General features: G+C 37.5%; 1 protein-coding gene across 1 annotated transcript; it reads left to right on the top strand.

The window, feature by feature from the left end:
- Nucleotides 1–19,275: 19,275 nt before the first annotated feature.
- sem1 (SEM1 26S proteasome subunit) lies at nucleotides 19,276–21,675 on the top strand. The gene is made up of 3 exons (XM_016283362.1): nucleotides 19,276–19,449; nucleotides 19,963–20,056; nucleotides 21,423–21,675. The coding sequence occupies exons 1-3, from the start codon at nucleotides 19,374–19,376 to the stop codon at nucleotides 21,463–21,465; spliced, it is 213 nt and encodes a 70-aa protein (XP_016138848.1). The 5' UTR covers nucleotides 19,276–19,373; the 3' UTR covers nucleotides 21,466–21,675.
- Nucleotides 21,676–23,939: the final 2,264 nt, after the last annotated feature.

Here is a 23,939-nt window from a genome sequence, read left to right as displayed (position 1 = left end):
ACATTAACTCAGCAGACAGACGGTGCATTTACTTTAGTACCACTAAAACAAGACAGAGAAAGACAGAGCTACTCATGTTTAAGACGAATTACGGTTAAGGTAATCCTTCAAAAGTTTCTATGTGAGCTTGTTAAGAGTAAGACTGACATCCTGTGACAATGCACATGCCAGGAAACACTGAACACAAGGCATCCTTTCCATAAACAGATGTGCCTACAAAATAACGATGTACAGGGCTCCACAATAGGGTTTTTATTTGCTTGTTTGTTTTATGCTTACTGTTCCATTAACATTAACAACTGATCCCCACTGTGTAGTTAGGAAACCAAAAACAAAAACGACAAATGTACATTTTTAAATGAATTTATCATATAATTGATCAATTGATTAATTAATAATTGAATATCTTCATTTTTAATTTTCACATATTTAATGTCTATTTTTACTTTTTTGTCTTTACAAAGAAAATTACAAAAATAACTGGAAATTATACAGTTATTATGAAGGAAACAAAAAAAAAACTATAAATTCATAAACACTTTGGCTGAAAAAGGATGGCATACATGACAAAACATTACAGATTTGTATGTAATAGTGAGTCTTGGTGGGTTTTATAAGAGTAGACTGAATATGCATTCTTGTAATTTCAACAAAACCAGCTAGATACAAGCTTAGATCTTTTTGGACAAGCTGAAATTGCAAATGTCACAGAAAACCAAATGTTTAGGTTTGCACGGCATAAAATGGTTTTTAAAAAAGACAAAATCTTATAGTGCTAGCCAAATATGGCGAGTGACAGTTCCATCAACGGTCTCGGAACTCACCATGAATTGAGGCTCAATTAGATGCATTAAATCAAGACTTTGCCCAGAAACTGTTCAATGACAAATTGTTTAAAGACTTCTCAGCGGTAGTGTGTTTAGTGGGTCTTAAATGGTCTTATGAAAATAACAGTAGTGGCCAGTCTGAGCCACATATGTAGCAGGTAAATCTGACATCAGTACTGCAACATGCACCGCCATCAATGTATTTGATCCCTTCTGAACATTCCTGATGAAGTGCTAAAGGAGGTGGATGGCAAGAGTACATTAATATCGCTTCTTTGACCTTAGTTTATGCCAGCTGTTAGACTGTGAAAAAGGATAAACCCCCTAAAGAGGGGCGGAACGGTGCGTTAGGGCTGCACAATAAATCAAATTTCTAATCGCGATTACAATTATGGATGCCACAATTACGTAATCGTTCAAAGCGGCAATTAATCGTTCAAAGTCCACTTATGTTATTCGGCGTGCTTAAGATGCGTTTTTTTCTTTGTACATGTTACCTTAATGGTTTTTCCCATTATTTTAATTTTAGTTTTAGAATAACATTGTAATACCATTCATATTTTAACTTTTTTTTATCATTTAAAGAAGAAACCAGTCTGATGTATAGTTGACATTTGTGGCTTAATACTATAGAAAAGCACTAAAAGTTTTTCAGTTAGAGTGTTTTCAGCTTGTTTATTTTCATATAAAAATACGGCATGCAGTTGCATCAAACAATGGTATAAACATCATTCAATGTAAATTGTGATAATCGTAATTACAATTTCAAGGGAATAATCGACAATTATGATTTTTGTCATAATCAAGGGCTGTCAGGTTTAAAGTCTGTCTTCAGACACTGAGAGGAGGCTGTAACGGAGCCAGGAGCTCCTGCCAGGACTGTGTGGTAGAAAGCTGTTAATGAGCATTGTAAAGCTCTTAAACATAATGACCTGGACTTCTCTTCCAGTGATAATGTCTATCACATGCCCAAACCCGGCCTTCAGCCTGACTGCAGTGCGTGTCCAGGATGAGACTAACAAGAAGGATGACCTGGAGGATGGAAACAGTGGACAGACAAGTGCTGAGTATACTGTATGCAAGCTGTAGCTCGGTATAAAGGTCAATGATGTGATGCTCATTTTTGTCTAGATCTATTCATTTATTCAAACATGCTTTAAAATGAACTTCAATACACCTCTATTATGAGCCTGTGTTTAATTTCTTTTTGACATTTTTAGGCGATATAAATAAAAAATGTCAGGGTGATAAAACTGTCCCGATTTATAATGAAGAAAAAGCCTCATTAAAAGAACAAGTTTCATGAAAAGAAAGTCTTTTTTGGCATAATCTTTTATCATTATTTCTTAGAAAAAATATTTAATATTTAAACAAAACTGCTTCACTGCTTATTACTTTTGTCTGCCAAATCAAAGTCATATGGTGCAACCATCAAACAAATCAAATAATTTGACCTTTTTATGACAACTTATTTTTAGATTCTAAAAAAGTTTTGATGCAACCTCTCCACCACTTAAATTACATTATTTTGAACAAATAAATAATAAAAATATAATAATAAAAACAGTCTACCTTGAAAATATATTAAAAACATAGAAAATAATAAGAAATGTACACTCGCATGTATTTAAGGTATAAGAGAAATTATATTCATCATTCAAAAAAAGGTGTATGGTTTAAATAAAACATCAATACAAAGGGTATATTTGTAAGAACATGGCACAAGCATCTTAAACTAGATATTTTTAAAGGATTTTTCCCCTATTACAGACATCTTATTTGTCATTAATCAATCAATTTTGTGTAAACTCAAGTACTTCAAAAAATAAATATGCAAGTTATAGGAAAAAATATGGGGTGGTGATCTACTTTTGTCACGCTAATGCATAAACGGGAGCATTAGAGCACCACGGGATTGGGATTTATTGGCTCTCAGCTGAAAATCAAACAACCTGACACTTGCATAAGCATCTAAAATAGCCTAATAAATTATCACACATTAGTGAACACTCCAAGTAGAGCGCGTTTCCTGTTAGAGACTGGCTGAATGGCAAACACCAAGGGACATACACCACTCTGTCCTCTTGATTACATCAAATAAATACTTACAACACATGATGGAGGAGGAAAAGTCTTTTGTGTGAACACTTTTGGCCATGAATCAGAACGCTGACATTTTAAGGCCCAACTGTTGGTTCTGCCACTGACTTGCTTTCACACAGTTTGTTGCAGAGGCTCAACACGTGTTCGTGACAAGCGACACTAGAAGAGCACTAATAAATATCTTGCGCTTTATTCCTGCTTTGAGGTAGACTAATTAACCGTGTGCTGTACGCTCTCCCCGATGACATACATCCCAAAGAGAGCCAAAAATAACAAGGCTGCGGGTACACAAGAAAGGAGGGGGAGACTGTGTTAGAAAAGTACAGGTTTGGGGTGTATTTAAGCGCACTGCATCTGCATTAAGGGCTGAGTTGATTCTCCCACAGGGGTGTTTTAGAAAAGACCTGGCCTGAGGCACGAGAGAGAGGGTCTGCTCCGCTACAGCACGGTGAAGGACACTAGACAGAGCCACCTGTGGCTGGAAACTAATCTCAGATGTGCAGCCCTGACAGGGCATCCGTCAACAGGACCAGACCAGCGTTGAGCTGATCCATTAACGTTAACAATTGGCCCCTGCCGTGTAGTGAGGAAACAGGCAATAAGTTAGGGTGGAGGATCTGGTTTTAAGGTGGCCCTCACAGGGCAACGTAATCAAGCCTTTAGTGCCAAAACACACTGCAAGAAGGCAAAGCTTCTAACTAGGCAACACGTGCATTATTGCATTCCGAAATGTGGCAGGACACAGATCTTAATACAAGAGACATTATTGCGGAATTTATTGTAAATTGTCTACCATCCATCTCTACGGAGCCTCTAAAATGATATGGTGATGGAAAAAAACGTAGATTTCAATGCTTTTGTGTTCTCCGATTTTGTAGTAATTTGTACATATTTTACGAGGTGGCTAATTCGTACAAATTCATGCGACTTTTGAAAAAATCGTATATATACACAAGGTGGCAAATTCGTAGGAATTTGTACAAAGGACCACCCCTAACTCCGCCCCTAAATCTACCCTTCACACAACTAGTACAAAATCATACGAGTGAGGTCATACAAATTAGCCATCTTGTAAAATACGTACAAATGGTTGGGAGATTTAGGGAGTTCCCCCCCAAAAAATTGGCATTTGAAAAGTTTCTTGGGGAAAATAAAAAGGTTTCGCAAGCAAACACGAACGTTTTGTGGGGTTTTGCGATGTGAACACAAAGATTTCACAAGCAGAACCAACAGTTTTGCACGTAAACAAAGATTCCGTAAAGGGAACCAATAGTTTTGCGCAAAGTTTTTGGTTTGGTTTTTAAAGTAAAATGCATTTTTAAGTAAATGCAAAGTTTCTCTGAGGAAAGCAAAACATTTGAGAGAAAACTCAAAAACATTGAAATATAGTTTATCACCATGCTCCCAACATAAACATAAAAAAAACTGATTGACATGCATTTTAATTTTCAAGCTAAAAGTAAGTTTACACTGATAGCATTCAAATCACTGGAGGTTGCAGATTCTCCACTCTCAATGGTTATCACCCCAACATTTGACTTCACATTTGCATAAATAGGAATTCCGCTAAAATTTCTTGCATCGCCAATTTGTCATCACTGGTTGACCTGGTAACATGGTGCTGCACTACTAGCTACTAGTTACTGAAAGTCTGACCATAAACTGCACTGCAGCTAAAATAAGATTGCATTTTTTTTAAAGAATCAGTTGCTAAAATGAACATTTTGGAAAGGAAACCAGTTGTTTATAAACTGCTACAATGCACAAAGCATCACGCATCAACGAGAATCAATGCATGCTCAATTCTACTGCAGATTTGAAATGTGTTTTTCTATGCATCACTTTTTGTGCATGTCTCTGAATGTGGGCAGAAACAAGTCATACAAAATAGAAAAATGATTTTCTCCTCCATCGTCTACACTCGTCCACAACATCTGACAGTAGGCGGATCACATGAGCTTCACTGTCTTCTCAGCCATCGGTAGTTGCTGCATCGTGTCACTGCTTATTTACATAAACTTGAACTCTGCACTCATTTGCATAAAGTTGAACTTTGTTATGGTGTTAGACACACCCACATCACATTGTCAAAGTCCCGCTCACCTCAAATCACCAAAATGACTTCCGTTCACTTTGTCCCTGCAAATTGTGAATGTAACTTCAGAAAACATACTTGTCTCTGGAATCTTGTCGAAATCCACTTGATTCAGGTATGATGTCGGAAGTCTCTTTTCTATGTTGAACAAAACCCTGAATTTTCCTTTATAAAATCTTATCGATACAAAATGCAGTTGCTATGGCATTTTTCTTGAAAATACACTGTAATGGTGTTACAACAATAACACCTGAACCACACGACAGACCCCAATCAATCTTTTCTGTATTTGATTTTTGCTTTTTCAAGGGAGAAAAAAGTAATGATTGGTGCTGAATGCTGACTGAATGTGAATATGCCTGCCGTGTAGGAGCAGTGAGAGTGCTGGAGCTGAAGGCACGATGGAAGACAATGGATGAAAGGAGCTGTCAGAGCGAACAGGAGAAGAAAAGAGAGAAGTGCCATGGGAGCGAAGAACAGGGATGGGATGACAAAGCTGGGAGGTGACAGAGGAGGAGGAGGAGGAGGAGGGGGAGGGGGAGGGTGGAGGAGGACACAAGGTGAATATGAGATCCATCAGAGAGCAGACGCCCGCTCGCTCTTGACCTCTCTCTCAGTTTGGGGAGCCCAAGATCTGAAAATGACATCAGATAGGGGAAGTTTGACTCTCTTTCATGCTTTCATGTGTCTCTCTTTCATGATGCCTGCACTACTCTTACTTGCATGAATGGACAATACATTCAAAACACCAGACACTGCCTGCTGAATACTGCCTGACTTCTGTTGTTCTGCCTAGGAGGCAGATTCTATCGATCAGTTTATATGTCTATCTATGTGTCTATCCATCTACTTGTCCATTTATCTATCTGTCTGGTACATAAATCGACAAATAATCAGATATAATTATCGATCTACACATCTGTTCACCTATATAAGAGACAGACAGAGAGCAATAGAGTGACAAAGTGACAGACAGACAGATAGATAGACATTTATCTTTCAGACAGACAGACAGATAATCTATCATTTAATAAATGTATCGATACAAATATATCGTTATCATTTTTGTGGTGTTAAAAAGCATACAGACTTTTACTGAAGAAACTAGACCAGGGTTCCTCAATTAGTTTTCGCCGAGGGCCGAATTCTGCCAACAATACCAAGCCAAGGGCCACTGATATTATATATAATTGTTATTATTACATTTATTATATTATTGTTGCTTTTGTTAAAATAATCACAAGATGGTCACAAGATGAATATTCAGATTTTTTCCCCCAGCAGTCTGTTTTATTCAAACAATTATGAACATTTTTGCATTTAGATACAGAAGAACTTTGCCTGTTGAATATTAAAAACAAATGAACAAACAAAACATCTGGATCTTTGAAATGTGTTTTTCCATGCATCACTTTTGTGTATGTCTCTATACTGTATGTGGGCAGAAACAAGTCATACAGAATAGAAAAATGATTTACTCCTCCATCGTCGCTCGACCACAACATCTGACAGTAGGCGGAATCACATGAGCATCACTGTCTTCTCAGCCATCAGTATTTGCTGCATCTTGTCACTGCTTATTTGCATAAACTTGAACTCTGCTCTCATTTGTATAAAGTTGAACTTTGTTATGGTGTCGGGCACACCCATATCACATCGACAGAGTCCCACTCACCTCAAATCACCAACTTTTATTGAAACGGAATGATTTCCCTTCACTTTGTCCCTGCAAATTGTGGTCAAAGTGGACATAACTTCAGAAAACACACTTGCCTCTGGAATCATGTTGAAACTCTCTTGATTCAGGTATGATGTCGGAAGTCCCTTTTCTATGTTGAATAAAACCCTGAATTTTCCTTTTTAAAATCTTATCAACACAAAATGCAGTTGCTATTGCATTTTTCTTGAAAATGCACTGTAACGGTGTTACCACAATAACACCTGAACCCAACGCACCTCAATCTATCTTTTCAGTATTTGATTTTTTTTTTAAAAGGGAGAAAAAAACGAATGATTGGTGCTGACTGAATATGAATATGCCTGCCGTGTATGAGCAGTGAGAGTGCTGGAGCTGAAGGCATGATGGAAGACAATGGATGAAAGGAGCTGTCAGAGTGAACAGGAGAAGAAAAGAGAGAAGTGCCATGGGAGTGAAGCACAGGGATGGGATGACAAAGCAGAGAGGTGACAGAGGAAGAGGAGGAAGAGAACGGGGGAGAGGGCGAGGAGGACACAAGGTGAATATGAGATCCATCAGAGAGCAGACGCCCGCTCGCTCTTGACCTCTCTCTCAGTTTGGGGAGCCCAAGATCTGAAAATGACAGGGAAGTTTGGAAGTTTGACTCTCTTTCATGCTTTCATGTGTCTCTCTTTCATGATGCCTGCACTACTCTTACTTGCATAATACATTCAATATGTCTATCTATGTGTCTATCCATCTACTTGTCCATTTATCTATCTGTCTGGTACATAAATCGACAAATAATCAGATATAATTATCGATCTACACATCTGTTCACCTATATAAGAGACAGACAGAGAGCAATAGAGTGACAAAGTGACAGACAGACAGATAGATAGACATTTATCTTTCAGACAGACAGACAGATAATCTATCATTTAATAAATGTATCGATACAAATATATCGTTATCATTTTTGTGGTGTTAAAAAGCATACAGACTTTTACTGAAGAAACTAGACCAGGGTTCCTCAATTAGTTTTCGCCGAGGGCCGAATTCTGCCAACAATACCAAGCCAAGGGCCACTGATATTATATATAATTGTTATTATTACATTTATTATATTATTGTTGCTTTTGTTAAAATAATCACAAGATGGTCACAAGATGAATATTCAGATTTTTTCCCCCAGCAGTCTGTTTTATTCAAACAATTATGAACATTTTTGCATTTAGATACAGAAGAACTTTGCCTGTTGAATATTAAAAACAAATGAACAAACAAAACATCTGGATCTCCACGTCTGCAATGCAATTCAACTGTTCCTGCTCATTCCCAGACTGGATCTCTTCTCTCCATTTTCCCTAATTGCAGATTAAATTATTAGATTTGTCAGTATTAATATTTTTATGCTTAGATTTTTTTGGGGGGGGGGGGGGGATCAAACTGTAACACCGTGTGTCCCAACCACCCACGACAGCGACACGTGACAATAAGCGACATGGGATTCTGTTTTAGGAACGGCCTTTATTTTCTGCGACATTGCGGCAGGAACAACATACACAATATGACAGTGATAATCTCAGGTAATGATTATGTGCTTTATTCAATGTTAAAAGTGTCTAATGCGAGTTTGAATATTATTCTGCGTTATAGCCATAGTGAAAGCAACAATAGATATTTTACCTCAGATCTTGAAAATAAATTAAAGTAAACTTGTACGTTAAAACTGTGAACTCACTGTGAACCAACACGTGTATTCCATAAAGATATCAGTCACTCACTCACTCAAAACTGTTCAGTCCATTCACATTTGACTCATCTATTTTCTGTGTCCACTTTTCAACACACTCGCCATGTTTTTGCTGTCACATCGTATCTACACTGGATGCAACAAAGCATTGCAAATCATTTGAACATTGTGTCAGTACGTTATAAATAGAACAAATCAGCAGTTTACTGTCGGGTATTTGTCGTGTCGCGCCGCATCCAGTGTTGACAGCATCACTGATTATAATGTTTTCTATTATTTTATTGCGTCGCGCCGTGCCACTCGCGTCCGGTGTAGACATGATGTAAGTTAATGTAGCTTTCTGATGCTGCGTTTGAATTTTCATGGCACATTATTTGAAATTAGTGCAGGCCAAACTTTATCCTCTCACGGGCCGGATGTGGCCCGCAGGGCCGCCTGAGGAACCCTGAACTAGACTAAAAACCAAATACCGAGCAGCAGCAAACATCATGAAGCGTATAATGTCACCCAGCTCGAACAAGCAGCGAATATGCAAAGCAGAGAAATGTCAACAAATCCTGCAGACAGCTGTTTGGGGTTTCTCTACTATTGCTCGAATTTTGGTCGGTTCTATGTCTCCCACACCACTACTTCTATAATCCTAAACAGATTTGCTCCAACCACCAGAAAAGCCAGAGCCTGGGCGTCTCTGCAGCGTTCTCCACAGAGAACATTAATAGGCTGCATGTGCTGATAAATCATGGAATGGATTAGACGCAACGTATGTGGTCCTCTGCCGTAACTACTGGTGGCATTTAGGGACACATTTTAACAAGAACAGAAATTGATCCATGCTGTTCTCACATCCACACTCACAGTTTTGTCAGTTGACCAAGAGCAATGACATAACCAGAGGGTGCTCTTTTATTTTCAATGAAATACTAAAAATATTAAAAAGGCTCATCAGCTGGTGGGTCTGAAAATTTTTTTCAAAAACATCTACAGAACTGGAGACCTTGAAAATGTACACCCCTTTCCTGCCATATAACAACACTGTATGCAATAACCTGCAATATATGTCATTTCTATACTTGTCTGAATTTATGGATGAATGTGCGTCTCTGTGGCTGCACTCGTTCATTTATGTGGGGGGTCGGGGTTCAGACGCAGACTCTCCACATGCACATGAGTTGCTCTTTCTTTCACTATCAGTGCTGGGAGGACTGCCCGTAGTGCAACCAGGGGAAAGAATTATCACAATTATCCAAGACTCCAGAGGGGCAGTCTTGTCTAGGACAGCAGGATGAAAATTACACACATACACACATGCCTAGAGAAAATAGAGCCAGGGTCAGGGGTGTCCGGATCTCAGTGCCGCACATGAGGAGATCATGCAGTCTGTGATTTTTGCTATCTCTCTTTTTCTGAAGGAGGGGCAAACGGGAAACGAAGACAGGGGATTGCCGGCTTGTAAACAATGAGGGTGCTTAATGGATGCCAATCTAATATGCCCGAGGCTAGAGAGACATCATCGTCAACACTCCAGACAGAGGAGGCCGCACAGTCATTATCTATAAACAAGCACACAGGCCTTTTACAAGTGCTAATAAAGACAATTAGTAGAAAAACTTGTAAACGCATATAGATCTATTGAGAGACTTGTGTCATTTGTTTTTTTTTAGAATTATTCGTTTCTTATATGGGTCAGTGACATGGCGCTCATTTTTGTCTATACTATTAATTACAATGAAAAATCCTACCCATACACACAATGACTTGAATACACCTTTTCATGATGATACAACTGTCCTGATGTTATAATGAAGGAAAAAAGCCTTATAAAAAGAATGAAATTCTTGAAAAGAAAACCTTGGCATAATCCTCTATTATCATTCATTTCTAAGAAAAACTTTTTTAACAAAACTGCTTCACTGCTTATGAATGTTTTAAAAACATTTATCCACCAAATCAAAGTCAGTAGGATTTTTAATGTTTTTGAAAGAAGTCTCTTATATCACCAAGGCTGATAAGAATTTGATCAAAAAAATACTGTAAAATAGTAATATGGTAAAGTATTATTACAATTTAAAATAACTGTTATCAGTTGTAATATAATTTACAATGTAACATGTGATGGCAAAGCAAAATTTTTAGCAATCATTACTCCAGTCTTCAGTGTCATATATCCTTCAGAAAGCATTATAATATATTGGTTTGATGTTCAAGAACTCTTTCTGCCTATTATCACAGTTGGAAACGGTTGTGCTGCCTAATATTTTAGTGAAATGCAGATTCTTTGATGAACAAAGTTCAAAAGTTTAAAAAAAAATTTTTATTTAATCCATATTCTCTAAATAAAAAAATATTATTTCTTAAAAGAAAAAAAATTTACTAACCCCATTATTCTGAATGTCATTATAAATAAAACAATAAATTATGTCACAGTGAGGACCCTGAAGATCCTAATAAATGTGCGTCAAGTCTGTTGTAATACCATAATTTGACATTTTTACGACAAGGTTAGTGCAAGCTTTAGAATGTCATGTGACCAAAAACTGTAATGATATTTTGTGTTATTAATTGAATAATGTGTTATTTTAAAAAAAAAAATACAAATAAATACGTAATATTTTTTTTAAATAATGATCATACACTCACATGTATTCAGGGTGCAAGAAAAGTCTTGTTACTCTTTACATGATGGTTACACCACATTTTTTTCATTATGTCATTGTGTACATTTCATTGTTGTATATCTTGGACATTGTTACTAACTATTTTACTTACTGCAAAATAAGATAATATACTTGCTACACTGGCATTAAGCAGTGTGTCATGACTAAAGGAACTCTGTTTTGTGTTGTATCAAATGAAGCCCCACAATGTTACGGCTGTCATGGCGGCACATGGCAGGAGCACAGAGGTTCTGTCATTGTGTTGTGAACAAGCTATTAAACATAAGCATTAAACAGCCCTTTTTAGTGCTGTCAAACATAAGGACATTGGTGTAGCCCCATAGTGTATTTAAAACAAAGTATTCCTGGGTTTCATTCTAAAGTACACACTAAAACAGTTGGGTTTTATTTAATTACACAGATCTCCAGCCTCTTAACACTGCTTTTCACGTAGGGTATGGTTTGACTCCCTGGCTCTTCTGAAAAATGCCCATTATTCTCGATGGTGGGTTGGCCATAATGGACAAGTACAGGCATTTAACTGCAGGTTCAAAACAAAGTTTAATCATTTCAAACTCTTTATAGTCTCTTCAACAGTGTTGAAAGCCCATGAAATACCTGCACACTACAGTACAAGTGGTCATTTTTGTCTCCCAAACTGATCATCCCGGTAATGGCCCCCAAATATGTGGTGGGCATATAATTTTTCAAATTAATTGCTTTCTATTTTACTCCCTCTCTCGCTCTCTTTCACAATTTTTTTCTTTCATTCACTATCACAGTGTGGCGTTTGAATTGCAGTGATTCAAAGCCATTCAGAGGTAAGCGTCTGAATTCAAATCGACATAACTGATATTAAGAGAAGTGAAGTGACATGTGGCCAAGTATGGTGACCCATACTCGGAATTAGTGCTCTGCATTGATCCCATCCAAAGTGCACACACACAGCAGTGAACACACACACACACACACACCGTTAACACATACCCGGAGCAGTTGGCAGCCATTTTTTTGCTGCGGCACCCGGGGAGCAGTTGGGGGTTCTGTGCCTTGCTCAAGGGCACCTCAGTCGTGGTATTGAAGGTGGGAGAGAGCGCTGTACATTCACTCCCCCCACTTACAATTCCTGCCGGTACGAGACTCGAACCCGCAACCTTTGGGTTACGAGTCCGACTCTCTAACCATTAGGCCACAACTTCCCCAACACTATAAAAATAAACACTATAAAAATAAAATCTCTCACTTAAAGGAATTGTTCACCTAAATTAAAAATTGCTGAACACTTTATCAACCTCAGGCCATCCAAGATTTAGCATTACAACACTTGCTCACCAGTGGATCCTCTGCAGTAAATGGGTGCCGTCAAACAGCTGATTAAAAACATCACAATAATCCAAAAGTAATCCACAAAACTCAACTGTAGTCCATCAATTAATGCCTTGAGAAGTGAAAATCTGTTCAAAAAATCCATCACTGAGGTGTTTTTTTTTTTTTACATCAAACTGTTAGAAATACAGCTAAAACAGCTTTTAGTGCGAGAGGACAACATGGAAAGTACTTTTTCAATGGAGAAAGCATTATTATGGATAATGGCCAGTAGTGACGGGTTAAAGTTAAAAAGCATTAATGATGGATTTGTTTATTACAAACACACGATTCCTCACTTCACAAGATGTTAATTGATAGAATGGAGTCATGTGGATTACTTGTGGGTTATTGTGATGTTTTTACCAACTTTTTGTACTTAGACTAAGTTCAAAAGTCTGGCTATAAGTGATTTACAAATAGTTTCCCAATTTAACCAGCTGCTTCCAACCTTCCAACCATCCAATTAACCATCCATTTTAATATCATGGCAAATGATAATGTCTTGCTAAGAAATTAAGCAACCAAATTAACTAATGTAGACATAGATCATTGTGAGGGACAGTTTTGGCATCATCTGTTATTCAATCTCACTGCACTTTTATCATCTTGCTCAGTGGTGGTGTGCCCTGGGGCAAAACATTTTGGCCAAATACCCAAATAGAAAGTTGTTGCCCTAAAAGGAAACAAGTGGTACATGGTTCTACTATCCCAGACATGTCACGCTATCTCCAGACCCTAAGATAGGGGAATCCCCTGAAGCTTTATGTGCCAGGGATGACGATATGTATAAATGTGATAATTCTATCACAAATAGCCGACAAATTAAAATAAATTAAATGTGTGATAACAATTATTGGGACACACCGATATAATGTAAATAGTCTGAACATTTAATTTATGCATTACCATGACAGGCTGACAGGAGAAAGCCTTGCTGATGCTCCAGTATGAAGGAGAAGAAACCATCTGGACCAGAGGCCAAGCACTACCTCTGCTCCACTGCCAAACAAGCTAATAGAAGGAAAAACAAATAATGAAAAGAAAGCATTAATGCCTAGTTCACGCACAAAACTATTTTCCTCACACACACCATGCCTGTCTGAGCAAACATGATAAATAGGCCTACTGCTTCTGTGTTAGATTTATATCAGGAAAACCAAAATATGACCATACACTCCAAAGATCAGGGAGTAATAATGGGAGTGAATCTAAATTATCTCTCTTTCTGTGTGTACACGCCCAATAGGATTCACTCCTGAAATTGATGACTGAAATAGTAATAACCACTGAAACCAGATGACTTACCACAGCCATAACCTATAAACACGAACGACATCCTCTACGGAAGCGTTTTGTTTACGCCCAAGCTGTAGTTTTTATCAGCACGCGCTCTCTGGATCATTATGTATAAGTTAAGTTTCCCCCTGAATATATTTTAAAAATGTATCCAGGCCTGCAGTGGAGAGAGACGATGCTACCATTTGTGACTTCGTCCAGACACATACCTCCGTTTCGGAGATTTTCTTCTAGCACCTCCGGCGAGCTGCAAGTGTCCAAACGACAGTGACGTCACTACGTCAACAAAGCGTTAAGTTCGGTTCTCTTCACTCTTTTTTCAGATTCTTTCGGCTGAAATGCCTCGCACTGTACAGTCTCTTATAAACATTTTTAAAGAATTTTAAAGATTTAGTTTTCTGATCCGTTTGAATTTTTTTAACGTTTATTATTATTAGACTATTATTATTATTAATAATAATAATTATTATTATTATTATTCAGGACTTAATCTTATATTCATTGCATTTATATAGCTAGTTAGTACTAATATAATTTAAAATATAGTTTTTTATAGAACTTGTACAAAACCATCTAGTGCTGCTTTTGATTATTGCATGTAGGCCTATATATTGCATGTATTCATTGTTTTTGAATTGAATGTAAATGACCAAACTCAGAATGAACAGAATGCTATAAGCACTCAGTCAGTAGTGAAGTGACGCTGTGTTTAGCTGCAGTGTGTATGAGCCTAATATATTTGTCAGCAGCACCACTTATAACATTAATATTCTTGTTAAAAATCAGTTTGATATATTTTTTATCTTTCTCAGACATGCCAAAATGTGATGCATTACATTTCCAAATTTCCATTAAATTTAAAGATCTTTCCATAAAACTCTGTTATATGGAGAGAGAGAGAGTGGACAAAAACAACTAGCATTCTATCCCTCACAAAGAACTTGATGTGTGTTCTGAAGAAGGCAGGGTATAAAAACCATAAATTGGACCCTTGGCATCACTATTCTTTGAAAAGTTCTAATGACAAATCACTACTTTCCCTTTCACCCCCTAGTATTTCATCTGCAGTCCACCCATGGTGCTCTGCTCTCCTTAAAAGCTTGTCACTGGCCGAGTTGTTCAAGCTTCGCCTTTGGCTATACTGTAGAATTTTTTTCTTGGTTTCTTGCCCTATAACTTACAGACACACAAGAGAGGATTGATACGCTCTGTGTTAGATGAAAAACAGTCCTATTGGGTAAATGCAGCTCACAGCTTGTCTACAGCTCAGGAACCAAGAAATTTTTGCTAATGGCTCAATATGTAATATATTAAATACACTTAATTATGCACTTCCTAACATGTATGATCCTTGAACAAGTGGTACCAGAGTACTCAAACATAAATGGGGTTGGGGCTATAATTTTTCCATATCATATAAACAAACGGCAAATTTTATTTTCACCCTTTGCATTAATTTGAAAAGCTTAGACATAAGGGTGTGTTACAACATTATGAATCATAGTTTAGCCGAAAAACAAACAATTAATTATAATAATGACTTTTATGCTTGGTGTGTTTTTGTGACCGCACTTGCATAATTCGATCAACTCATCATTAGCTGCTAACTGCTGTCTGTACTAGCATGTGAATGTTTTTGTGAACTTCTGCAAAAGGCTCCTTGCAGTTCAAATCATGCTATCTTGGAAATGAGCCGTCTCACTCAATACGTCATCCGTAATTTTATTTTCTTGAGAGTTGCAAAAACATTCAAGCCTCCTCCACTTTACGGCGACTCTCTTTGAGCGCGTCAAGCCCGGGTCAAGGGGACAAAGACTCATTGGAGGTAATGTAGAATGTTTACGAGAAATGCTAATAATTACATCGCTAAACAACCCAGCAAGCTGTAAAAACATGCTACTCCAGACCTCAAGGGAGAAGAATGAGGATTATACCCGCTCTGTTATCTTACCAGCTTGCAACGGAGAGTCCAGCGTTGGCCAATGGTTGCAGAACCTACAAACACACACCCAGGTGACCAGTGCACACACAGCCTTGTGAGTCTAACTACTTAATAAGTGGCTGTTAGAGGTTTTCCTGGACAAAGTCCAGAGCTGAAGGGGCCTTGCTCGAAAACAAGGACAGCTTCATTTATCAATCAGTCCAATCAGGGCCATTTCCGGGCCTATGTAGTCACATGGCGAGTATTACTTGATTCCATATTGCACTGTGCAACATGAAAACAAGGCGAGCATATAAAACACTGATTAAACCAATATTGAATCAGTTTGACACTGACACATAATTCTGATGGACGACAAAGCAGAACATTTAATACATGGTTTATAGTATGTATATCTAAAATGATCATAGTCATGATCAACTGTAGTTTTACTTCTTTGATCAAACAAAAACACATCTTCCCACTCCATTTATATGTTTTACAATATCCCTCTGTATGCTTTTGAGGTCATTATATCCTGAAGAATGTTGCTTCATTTCCAATCCTCTTTATAGATGACAGATGAGAAGAGGGCAGGTATTAGAGTGGAACACTTTATCACTTACGCCATAAGCCCCTTGATGAGCGACATTCACTTGAGAATGTCATTGCAGAGAGACCTTTCAGTATAAGCCACCAATCACAATGAACTACTGTAATGTGAGGTCAGTCAAATATGACCAACAGTGCGACTCTTAATCATAGTGCTTAATATATTAATGTAATAATGCTTCATTTACAAAAGCAGGATTGAGGCCCAATGTTTATTGTCATTTTAAGTGGAATGTGGAATTTGTTTGTGCCCAAATGATTCTGTGATTGTGTGCCCATGTTTTGCCCCAAACTTTGATAGAGGGCCTGATGAAATTGTAGCTTGACAATTTGTTTGTAGACTTTACACTGTTCATATTCGAACTTCCATACCTCGCTATAATTTTTTTTTTGTCATGAATCATTTTGTTAAGAGATGTATATTGTATAAATAAGGAATAAAATTAACATTATATGTAGAATATGGCTTTGGATTGTTTATGTAGGCATGACTGATGTACTCTAAATAATGGGGTGTTTACATTGGAAAACATTTTCTTTATTCTGAGTTTATTTCAAGGTACATGGAGTTCTTTGTTTCTGAGTATGTTGCTACTCGACAGATACGAGTTTTGTGGTGAATCTGGGGAAAAGCTGTGTCAGAATGATGGAAACAGATCTATAGCCTACTGATGTGTTATCTAGAATGTATAATACTTTAGGGGAATATAAAACATATACATATTTTTCACGGTGATGTTTATATAAAACTATGCGCTAACCAAAAAAACACAAATTCTGTCTTAAGTAATAAACATAAGAGAATAACAGCAGGATATCTACATCACCGGCGGTTCACCACTGAAATAACTGTCTGTTCTTGCAACTTGAGATAGACCTCCCATATTTCATTTCTCTCTTGCTGATAGCATTTATCAGCAAAATCCTGATAAATACAAAATATGCAACTTAAGCCTGAGCATAGCTGAGCCACAAAGGTGGACAGGATTACTGGGCCGGCCGGGACAGACATCAGATTGTATTGCCATAAAGGGTCATTAGGCTATTGGCAAACTGTACCTCAAGCTCCAGCTGACAGGCCTTTTCAAGAAAGACAGATGATAGAAAATATGAGAGTAAAATTCCTATTGACAGACAGTTGAATGAAATAGCTAGAAAGATGGGTTGGAGGAAATACTGTTTTTTTAAAAATATTTATTTTTCTCAAATGTGCATATAAACATTTATGTTATCACACCTTTTGACCTATTTAATTTGTTATCAATTTAATATATATATATATATTATTAATAATATTAATTTAATACCACATGAAACACAAAGCTTGATGACTGAGTGGGATTAGATGTACTTGACAGATAGGAAGCATATCACTCCACACAGATTTCTAAATCCAAAGCTGACATGTTATCCTTTATTGGATTATTAAGACTTTTTTATTCTTTATGATCATAATCACTGTCTGCAAGATGTCTACTCCCTACATGCAAAATAGTTTTTCACTGCAATTCAGAAACTAAGGAACATGCACTTCTGTGCCAACAGACGGTCTTTACAGTGAACTATTCGCTGACTTATTTGGCATTCTTCTATTTATGTTGAAAGAGAGGGGCGATTATCTCATCAAGGGCACTTGGACAGGTAGACAGGCCCATGTTCTGGTGTGTTGTCACTTTCACTGGCAGAAGGAGAGTCGTGTCATTAATCTGAGTCAGTGATCAGTCAGATGGTAGCTGGGGGTGATGACGGCCTCCGTCCTATAAAACCCTCTTGTCCCCGCCGCTCGTCCTAGCACCCCTCAGGCCATATTGTGATCTCTGTCTTGATAAGGACCGGTGGAAGCGAGACTGCCAGACTGGACGGGCAGGGTTGGAGCCTCTATGAGGACTCAGTTGCGATACTGTCCTGGAGGGGCCAGTGAAAGGCATTCTCACATACGAAGAAAGGCTGCGAGTCAGTCAGGGCAGCCCCCCTCCCCATCTCCTGAGACTCCAGGCGCCACAGTGTAACTGCAGTCTCAGGTATGCTCCACGGACACTGTGAGAGATTCCCAGGCCCTTACCTGAGACAGGCTTGAATGATCCTTCCACTTTATTCCAAGAGCTCATAAGCTTTATCCAATTATTTTGATCAGTAATTCACCATCTTTATGGCACTGGTGTAAATGTGGAGCCAAAACGGGATTCTCTTCATCTCCGTGTCCAGAATGTCCGATTATATACAAGCTGTTCTGTTTTGGTTACTGCATATGCTGGATTTGTCAGCAAAAATGAGTACACTGTCATCATCCTATCTAAATTACTTCCATTTGCTGTCGACTTATATTTGGAGTTTGGATGATTACAGAATAATTTCAAAACAGAATAGGCGAGTAGGATACTGGTTGAAGTTTTCACCGTCTGTCAGCAAATTGGAACCACAGGACAATTTTCATTGTGTTTTGTGGTTTTGTGGTGTATGTGCTGTCATTTATCTAGACTACACAATGTTCTTGCCTGTGGCTGTTATATTTTATTACAATGTTATATTTTTAATGTGTATATATTTTTATTCTTTTTATATGTATTATTTTTAAACAAAATTTTAAATAAATAAGTAAATAAATAAATACATTTATTTAGAAAAAAAATAATTTAGAGTTATTCAGCCATATTCACATTTTACAGCCTACATATATGTTTGTGTGCGTGTGTGTGTGTGTGTGTGTGTGTGAAATACATATTTATATTATTATAATATTTTGTAAATTTCATGTGTATTTATTTCCACAAATTAAAGACAATAAATAAAAATGTAATTATAGATAAATACTTTTAAATGAATAAATAAATAAATTTAGAATAATTTAGATAAATAAATACATTCACCCATATTCATAATGTGGAGCCTTCATGAATAAACACTCCAAACAGCTAGGCTAGCTCATATAATACAGACAGTGTAACCTTTATGCATATCAAAGAGCTAGGCCCAGCCACTGTTTTGCGCATGCGCACATCATATTCAGTATTAGGTTGAGCGTCCATGAGAAACTGTGTTGAGCCGCTGGATCAGTAGCACGACATGTCAGAGAAGAAACAAACAGTGGATTTGGGGCTGTTGGAGGAGGATGATGAATTTGAAGAATTCCCAGCAGAGGGTGAGTGAACTGAAAATGATTGCTGTTTTGAGTAGAAATGCGCTCTTTAGTCAGTTTACGGGTAAATAAACACTAACAACACCACAGTGACTCAGCTAGCATTGCTAAGCTAACCGACAAAACATTCTTCACTTTATACAATAAATGGTTGGTTTGTCGCGTTTGAAAAGACATGAATGAAGTAATGAATGTAACATGCATTATTTCTTAAAAAGTATTTCAGCACTCCTTGGTCCACAGACGTTAGCAGTTAGCATTTTTAGCACCTTAACACCTAATGTAGTTGTATATTGTTTACAGTAATTATTTCATATTTGCTCTGTAATTTCTAATCAAGAATAACGATTGGACGTATAGGATGAAGTTTATTTTTTTTTATCAATCTTGGGTAAAATAAAAAGAAACTAACATTAATAGCTCCACGCTGTGCACGGTGCGTGTGGAGCTGGTGCTGGTGCTGGATCCAGGCCCATGTAAACCATCAGCCTCATTAAACTGTTGTGTCATTCCCAGACTGGACGGGCCTGGATGAAGATGAGGATGCTCATGTTTGGGAAGATAACTGGGATGATGACAACGTAGAGGATGACTTTTCTAATCAGCTGAGGTAGGTTTCATATGCTGAATTTGTGTGATTATGCATATGAAGTGGGGAGGACCTTGTGGCACTTTTTAATTGTTGATAACTAAATACTAAAAATATGGATTGTACTAGCCTAATCTGAATTCACGAAGAATGAATCCTGTTAGACATGCATATTACAGTGTATTGACCAGAATCTTCCCGAATCCCTGTGAAACCCACATTTTTTCTAAAGAATTTTGTGTGGTTAAACTCATTTAGAAGAAAACAGTCCCTAAGGGATCTAGTCCAATAGCTAACCAACACTCATGGTGGCCTCAAACCACATTTATGAACTTTCCTAGGTGTGAGAACCTGACTGCAGAAAATACAGCCATTTAATATTCTTGTATTTTAAGTTAAAAAAGGTAAATGCGTAGATGCATTAATTTCTATTTTCTTCTTAAAGCTATTTTTATCGCTCATGAAATAGTTTTGTTTTCCAGCACTGGAAATGGTTGGGCTAGTAAACATGTGGTAAAGGGGGAGAGACTCAAGATATTTGGTCTAAAGTGTTTTCTAATTGGAAACCAAGTAGTAACTTAAAATAAGAGAATGTTATAATTAGGGTTATTAAACTTAACTTAAAACTAAATATTTAAAATATTTTATTTCAGCTAGTTGACAAGGCAACAGTACAAATTTTTCATTTAGTTTATCTTGATGTACTAAAATAACTAAATAACTAAACCTGAACTAAGTATAACTAAAACTGAAGTAAACGTCAAAAATTTATATATAGACATTTTAAAAACTAAAACTTATAAAAATGGCAAACACAAATTTACTAAAATTTTAACATGAAAATGAAAACTGGAAAAAAACCTAATTCAAAATATGAACAAAAACTAAAATAGTATCTCTGTAATACTATATGTAGCAAAGTTCATAGTTCGGGAAGAAAGAGGCGGGAACCGGCAAACATTTAAGATTTTAATAATAAAGTAAACAAACACAAAATGAAAGTAATGCGGCAGCCCCTCGCGGACGACTGCCGCACACAAACAAAACCAAAACACAAAATAAACTCCAGGCCTGGTCCTCTCTCGTCTTTCACTGTTGTCACTCCTACTTTTATCCTTCCGGAGCTCCTCCGTGAGACTCGAGACCGGTGAGTGGCGCAGGTGTCGAGTCAAAAATTACTCCACCGGCCTCGCTCCGTTCCCACGGCTCTCGGCCCCGCCCCTCTCGTCACACTATAATATGGATATTATTGAACTTATTGATATTAATAGTACTACAAATGTTTTTAATATTATGAAAATGCAATTACTTTTACAAATTTAATACTTTCTGTATTTGTTTTGTGAGTTATTGCACTTTTTAGCCCTACTTTCTTCCCATCTTTTAGAGCGGAGCTTGAAAAACACGGATACAAGATGGAAACCTCTTAACATTGGACTGCTTGAGCTGAAAGTGGATTTTTCCACATTTGAATATTGTCCGTTTGTTCTGTCAATAGAAAATGTGACTTCTCTTGTTACTTCTGTAAGAAGGCCTGCCTTGTAAAATGGGTCAGTTGAAACTGATATCAATGTTTTTCCCCCCCTCCCTTACATACAAGTTGTGTTAATAATTGTGATAATAAAGAATTGTTTTCCCTATTCTGTTTGATGTTTATATATATATATATATAGATATTGATATAGAGGCAGAGCATTGTTTTGCATACATGAAATTGTAATCGTCTTCCTAATCCTAAATCTAAACAGCTCAGTAAAGTCTGGTAAATATTGTTAGCCATTCAGCAGATTTTCATGTAACATCCAGTAATGCAGCTGAACACATCCATGGAGAAACTGCTCGGCTGTGCCCTGACGAGCTCATGGGGCTTGGCAGAGTCTCTGGTGGGGAGATTATCCAGTGAAGTGTTTGTCAGAGGCACAGAGGTGGTCACAGCGTGAAGCCCCAGCCGGTCCTGCCTGGGCCTGCCCACTCCCGACTGGGCCCTGCTCTTTTGCTCTTCACAGCGAGGGCTCCCACACAGAACCAGAAGCCAATTTGCCCAGCCGCACTCCCCCCTAGCAAAATGATTTCTCTGGATTTGTGGCTGTGAGTCCCAAGGACATAATGAGCTGAAATCAATGCCAGCAAGGCATCTCCTACCGCAGAGGCGTCATTTGCTCATGTTTTAAAGCCTCGTGTTGCATATTTTCTCTCCCCAAAATTCAAAATATAATTTGTAAATGTATGAAATTATCATTTGTTTTAGAACTTCAGTTCTTTCTGACAGAAATTTGCATGTTTTGCTATGATGTGCAGCGCATTAGTTTTATCGCGCTAAGCCTACATGTATGAAGGCTGCATCTACTTGCTCAACTGTGTTGTTTAATAGATTTTCAGTTGTTGATTCTGACATTAATGACCTGATGTCAAATTTATGATTACATTTTTTTTTTTTTATACATCAGGGACACCCACATCTTGCAGGCGCACACAATCATAACATGTAAATCCACCCATGCCCTTCAGAATAAGTGCTCTGTGCTGGATCATTATTTTAATTGTTGGAGAGTCATTGAGGTGTGAAAATCACTAAGTGAGAGCAACAGTGGAGATTCCAGGGCCATTTTGTTTGTGCCTGAAAGCGGAAGATTGGCCTCTTGTGTTTGAGCGAGGTGGGTCTTTGTGGCTTCCCCAAAAGTCAGTTTCACAGTTCATGAGAATGATTAAGCATTCACAATCTTAAAGCCAGTGCAGTATTTTCCATTATATTATTTCTTTTATCCTGTTTGCAATTGCTTGTGAATTTGGATCCTTTTAAATTCTGTCAGCAGGTCATTCGCCCTAACCTGAAATCAATGATGACAAATAGTTTTTAAAATTCATAAATCAGTTCGGAAATACAGATTCAATGCTTTGAAATAAAAAAAATTTTAAAATATGAAAACTAATTATAAATTACTGATCAAGAGTTTGGGAGTTTTACATATTTTTTTGAAAGTAGTCTATGTGCACAAAGGCTGCATTTATTTGATCAAAGTGCATTCAATTTAATAATTAAAAATAATTGTTTTCTATTTTAATTTATTTTAAAGTGTAAATGATTATGTAATGCCAAAGCTAACTTTTCAGCAGCCATTATTCCAGTCTTCAGTGTCAAACGATCTTTCAAAAATCATATATATCTGACCCTGGAGCACAAAACAAAAAAATTGACCCTTATGACTGGTTTTGTGCTCCAGGGTCACGTGTGTTAATTCTAACATCGCAATTTGTTTTATTGTGATAAAAAAAAAAACATTCACACCCTCACTTAGTTTTATATACTGATAACCTATATCCAGTTTATTTGTTTATTCTGCAGTGTTTCTGTCACACGTAGGATAGGTGTTGAGGTTGCACTAGGGTGTACGCGACCACAGCAAGCATCTCCACCATGAGCCAAGAGAAGACAGGGGGCCGTCGTGCAGGGAGCGTGCAGCTGCTGCTATAATAGGCCTAATTGCATGTTTCTTTTGTGGGTCTGAAATTAGTGGCAGAGCACAGCTACAATGCCCAAACCTTGAGTAAAAAAAAAATTTTGACTCACAGGGGCAACTGTTCAGCAGTGCGGCCCATCACCACCACCCACAACTCCCTGTCCCACACCTGCACTCACCCTCGCTAAAGTAAACACAGATAATAAGGTGTAATTACTTCAAAAAATAATAACGAGAGCCCTCTATGTGACAATGGTTGGCCTGTTTATTGAGGGTGGAAATTAACTTCTGAAGACACAGATGAGGGTTCCCCTATTGAGGGACCCTAAAAGGACGTGTATTGTTGTAAGTGAGTGTGTTAACCTCATTTCAGGCCCCTTTTCTCTCTATATGTATTTCTTTGTCCGTCTTTCTTTTCCCACTGTATGGACAGTGGCACTGAAAGA

Source organism: Sinocyclocheilus grahami, unplaced genomic scaffold (genome assembly GCF_001515645.1).
Source record: "Sinocyclocheilus grahami isolate Dianchi unplaced genomic scaffold, SAMN03320097.WGS_v1.1 scaffold173.1, whole genome shotgun sequence".
In the NCBI taxonomy this organism is placed as follows: Eukaryota; Metazoa; Chordata; class Actinopteri; order Cypriniformes; family Cyprinidae; genus Sinocyclocheilus; species Sinocyclocheilus grahami.
Note: the sequence above shows the minus strand (reverse complement) of the source record. Positions and strands in the feature narration are given on the sequence as shown.